General features: G+C 50.9%; 1 protein-coding gene across 1 annotated transcript; it reads left to right on the top strand.

Annotated features, from left to right (window-relative positions):
- Positions 1-98: 98 nt before the first annotated feature.
- Positions 99-5,418, top strand: LOC144095290 (uncharacterized). The gene is made up of 3 exons (XM_077629069.1): positions 99-667; positions 3,730-3,871; positions 5,142-5,418. Exons 1-3 carry the CDS (start codon positions 103-105, stop codon positions 5,416-5,418), a joined length of 984 nt encoding a protein of 327 aa, XP_077485195.1. The 5' UTR covers positions 99-102.

Here is a 5,418-nt window from a genome sequence, read left to right as displayed (position 1 = left end):
TGTCGCTTCTTTATGTGCATGTAACCATGAACCTACGCAGTCTGCATGCAACGAATTATAATTTTTTTCGCTAGGAGAAAAAGGTCAAACCCGGGCCGCGCGATGTCGGACTCCGTCCGCGCCGACAAGGGCGAGGCTCTGACATCTACGGAAGCAACGCGCCAGGATGCTGCTGATGCCACAGAAGCCAGCACGTCGAAGTCGCCCTCCGCGATGCGGTCGCCCTCGCTCCATCGGTCGAGTTCCCGCGCGTCGCACCGACGTTCCCGCCGTAGGAATAAAGACCACGCCAGCACAGCCGCCTCTCCGACGCAACGCACGACTTCGGGGTCCTCCTCGTCACAAACGCCCCACGACGAGGCCAAGCAGAAGCGAGCCTCGAAGGCCCCCTCCGTCGAGGAACCACCGCCGAAGTCGGGAGAACGCTCGGTCCCGGCCGAACAAGCGACTCCACACGCTCGCGGTCCCGCGGAGGGAACTGCAGGACGGCAACAGCTTGACTCGACGGCGCCGGCCGATCTCACGCGCATCTCGGAGGCCGCTTCCTTGGCTCCCTTGCCGCCGGTGCCTCCGGACCGAGCGGAGCAGGAGTCCAGTGCGGTGTTGCTACAACCAGCGCCTCCGAGAGAACCGGCGGCGATACGAAGCGAGCAGCAAGACAGTCCAGGTAAGGCGGGCAGCCGAGACGTAACGTGAAGTTGCCCGGAAACGATAAGCAACTACCAATACCTGGAAAAAACACCTTAGCGCAAATAAATTCACATACACAAAAGATTCGAGGAGACAACGGACAGGCGCCGAGGTGTTTTTTCCAAGTTTCAAGACGCTAAACCAACTAGCCCGGCAACGTGCCTTACTGAACTATCAATGCAGGCTGTTGTTTTGCTCAGAGTTATCGCGAAGGCTGCTTCTCTGAGCTAAACGGCTGCCTCGTTCGTGGCCGAATTTCGCACAGAGAGCGGAATTTGGAGGTAATTTTATTTTCATAACTACGTTCTGGTCGGATATTTGTTTGATTCCGTGACAATTAATCGGAAGTCCGCATCGCGTGCGGCGATGCAGGATAACAAAGGACGCTTCCGCAACAGCTGCACCGGCAGCGCCAGCTCTTTCCGGCAGCAGAATGGCGGAAGCAGAAAACGAAAACGAGACGCGAAGCGAAAGGTGCTACCCAAACCTCTGGGCACGAAAAGATGGAAGCGGCATATATATATATATATATATATATATATATATATATATATATATATATATATATATATATATATATATATATATATATATATATATATATATATATATATATATATGGTTTATGGCGGTCTAACGTCCCAAAGCGACTGACATCGCACAGTACACGGGCCTCTAGAATTTCGCCTCCATCGAAATTCGACCGCCGCGGCCGGGGTCGAACCCGCGTCTTTCGGGCCGGCAGCCGGGCGCCGTAACCATTCAGCAACCGCAGCGGCCACACACACACACACACACACACACACACACACACACACACACACACACACACACACACACACACACACACACACACACACACACACATATATATATATATATATATATATATATATATATATATATATATATATATATATATATATATATATATATATATATATATATATATATATATATATATATATATATATATATATATATATATATATATATATATATATATATATATATATATATATATATATATATATATATATATATATTCTGGTCGGAGCTAGAAATAGATCACATAGCTGTTGGCAGATTACCGTTACGTGCTCAGGACAAAACCGCGAATGAGGCAGTATACAGGGGGGACATGGGAAGGGGATCGTTTAAAGCGCGGGAAACACACGAGTGGAATATGTGAAGAACGCCTGCGGAAACTGCACGAAAAGAGATGGACAGCGAAAATATATCAGCACTTGTACAGAAAGAGCGCTGACTCCGGGAAACCAGAACGGGGAAATAAACGCCGGGCAATAAGGCAAATGGTGATAACTGCGATCACTTTAATGAAGCGCGCTGGAAACAGTTCGTAGTTTCTCCCATCGCTTTAGTTCCTAATTCCTAATGTTTATCACGTACCCACTGAATGTGAGAAAAAAAAAACATTGTACTGAAAGGAACGTACCGCAAGGGACACAAAGTGAACAATGGAGGAGAGAGCCTCAGGGTGCTTGCCAACGTTTCGACAAAATGACTTGTCTGCGTATCAAGGCAAAGCGGTCATCATTGGCGGGGCTATAGGGCCTCCACTCCGAGGAGGAATCCCCAGTGTGGGGGCTTCCTCCTGAATCAGGCTTGTTGTAAACTGCAGCTGAAACTCAATACAAGCAAAAAAAAATTAGGCAGTGGCTTAGCTCTGGTTAAGCCTGGATATACAAGCGAAAAGCACTCGCATTTTCACTAAGTCGTACCACGTGGTCGTTGTAACGGCGAGTCTTGGGATTTTCCTCTTTTGACTGTCTTGTTTCCTCTTCCTCACTCGCTTGGGGGCTGCTGGCTGAAGATGCGGCCAAGACACGCTTTACGGCTTCTTTCCGACGTCGTTTAGCAAGGCGCATTTCCCGTTGTTCAGGCGTTTTGGCTGCACGTTTAGCTTTGGCTTTGTCATTTTTTCGCTGTTGTGCAGCCAACTCCCAAGCGAGTACTTCTGGATCGGACGAATTTAGTATCGAGCTTTTCTGCGTAGTCTAGCAGCAGCCGCACTATCCTTCCCTTCCATGCCGAGTGCGCACGCCTATTCTCTGGCAAGCGAATTATATAGCCTCCTTGCGCATGCACATGACGCATATGTGCAGTAGTGCGTGGCTGCGCTGCAAGGTCAGGCGACGGAGTCGGCGGCGGCGACGGCTGCGGCAGCGGCGAGGAGCGACCACCTGCGCGGCGCGTGACGTCACTCGTTATCGCGCATGCGCATTACTCACCAGTTCGGCTCACGCGAAGCTCGGCTCTGACCCGCGTAGTGAAGCTTTTTGCTTCAAGATTTTTTTCTTCCCACGTGAAATTGAAATTGGTTTTTGGGGAAAGGAAATGGCGCAGTATCTGTCCCACATCTCGGTGGACGCCTGAACCACGCCGTAAGGGAAGGGATAAAGGAGGGACTTATAAGAGAAGAAAGGAACTGTTCGCGTTTCATTCCTGCCTGACTCTATACATCAGTTAGGCGCGGCGCATTGATATGCACCGCCGCTGTCGAACCATGAATGCGCGGTTTCAAGGCATAAAGCGCGCTGTGATTATTTTTCCAACGTCTAGCACGTGAGGATATAAATTTAAGGATTGTTGCGTACGAGGTAGATTCAGAGCGCTCGACGGTTTGATAATAATAATAATTGGTTTTGGGGGGAAAGGAAATGGCGCAGTATCTTTCCCACATATCGGCGGACACCTGAACCGCGCCGTCAAGGAAGGCATAAAGGAGGGAGTGAAAGAAGGAAGGAAGAAGAGGTGCCGTAGTGGAGGGCTCCGGAATAAGTTCGACCACCTGGGGATCTTTAACGTGCACTGACATCGCACAGCACACGGGCGCCTTAGCGTTTTTCCTCCATAAAAACGCAGCCGCCGCGGTCGGGTTCGAACCCGGGAACACCGGATCAGTAGCCGAGCGCCCTAACCACTGAGCCACCGCGGCGGGGCTCGACGGTTTGGTCAAGAGAAGCTTTTGGCGTCCGTGAACCGGACACCTCACCGACCACTCGCTCACTGTCGCAGGGACCAGCCCACTGGCACAGAAGGGTGTGAGCCCGTCTTCGCCAGCGCTCATGGACGCCCTGTCAGCGGCCTCGGACCCGTCGCCCATGGTGCACAGCTTCTGGTCAATGTTCAGCAGCAACGAGTACCAGATGTCTATCATGTGAGCCGAAGCGCGCTTCAGTCGTCACGTGACGTGCACGACTGCCGCCGCCTTCCGAAATTCCGACTGCTGCGGCCACAAATGAAAATTCAGATTTCGCACTCGGCAGCGTGACTTTTCGCCACATCGCTAACGCACTCGCGGTCTGACTCAGAACGGTTGACACTTGCGGCAGCTGTCGCCATGATGACGGGAGATCATGCTGAGATAGGACTGACAGCGTAGCATACTTCGGAAAGCGTTCGCTCTAAATTAAAACACTTCCGTCTAATTTCGCGCCTAACGGGAAAAGCAGGACTAAATTCGAAAAAGAAGGGGAAATTCGTACGCGTGTGCTCTTTGCTACTGGCCGAAACAATTTGAGAACCGCTTCGCTGGCCATATGGTGTAAGGGCTTGTACAACGAAGTCATTGCCGATAACTACCACGCAACAGCATTTTAGTCTTGTATGCTCTGCGAGCGTTTCTCTCGATATTGCCGAGCACCAAGCCGGGAGGTGAATATACTCGTTAGGTAAAAATCTGCAGAGAGCATAAAAGAAGGCTGTGGGCGAGCCGACACAATCGGTTCCTTTTCTATCACGACTGGCCATCGACACCGGGCCCGTCAGGTGCCAAGCCTGATGTCCAAACAGCCTTTGTGAACCCGCAGAAAACAAAATTGATGCGTTTTATCAAAAAAGGAAAATACGCAGCGATTGTAATTTGGTTTTTGAGGAAATGAAAGGCGCATTAACCGCCTCGGCCTAGATTCTCGGTGGACACATCAACCGCGCCGTGAGAGAGTAAAAGGGACCGTAGAAAAGGGCTGAGGACCATATTTGGACTCACTGGAGTTCCTTGACGTGCACTCACACTACACAGAATAATAATAATAATAATAATAATAATAATAATAATAATAATAATAATAATAATAATAATAATAATAATAATAATAATAATTGGTTTTGGGGAAAGGAAATGGCGCAGTATCTGTCTCATATATCGTTGGACATTTCAACCGCGCCGTAAGGGAAGGGATAAAGGAGGGAGTTAAAGAAGAAAGGAAGAAAGAGGTGCCCGTAGTGGAGGGCTCCGGAATAATTTCGACCACCTGGGGATCTTTAACGTGCACTAACATCGCACAGCACACGGACGCCTTAGCGTTTTTCCTCCATAAAAACGCAGCCGCCGCGGTCGGGTTCGAATCCGGGAACTCCAAGTGTGTATTATTCAGTGAGCCGGCTGACAGTGGTCCCCAACCTGAGCACTACGGCCCCTTCCGCAGAGGCAAACGCGGCGAGTACCTGGTGTGCATGACGTGCGGCGTGTTCACTGCGGCCCTCATCCTGGTGTCGTTCCTGCTGGCGGCTCACCTGACGTCGCAACCGGACTACGTGTTCGTGCTGGGGCCCTTCGGCGCGGTGCGTGGAATCGCCATCACCTCCGAGGGAGGCCGCCGCGTGCAGGCCTTCTACGGCGTCCCGTTCGCCAAGGAGCCGGTCGGAGCGCTGCGCTTCGCCAGGCCGCAGCCTTCGGAACCAGGGGTGACTACCGCGCTCTAG

Source organism: Amblyomma americanum, chromosome 6, assembly GCF_052857255.1.
Source record: "Amblyomma americanum isolate KBUSLIRL-KWMA chromosome 6, ASM5285725v1, whole genome shotgun sequence".
Lineage (NCBI taxonomy): Eukaryota > Metazoa > Arthropoda > Arachnida > Ixodida > Ixodidae > Amblyomma > Amblyomma americanum.
The sequence above is the reverse complement of the archived record's forward strand: the minus strand, read 5'-3'. Positions and strand labels throughout refer to the sequence as shown.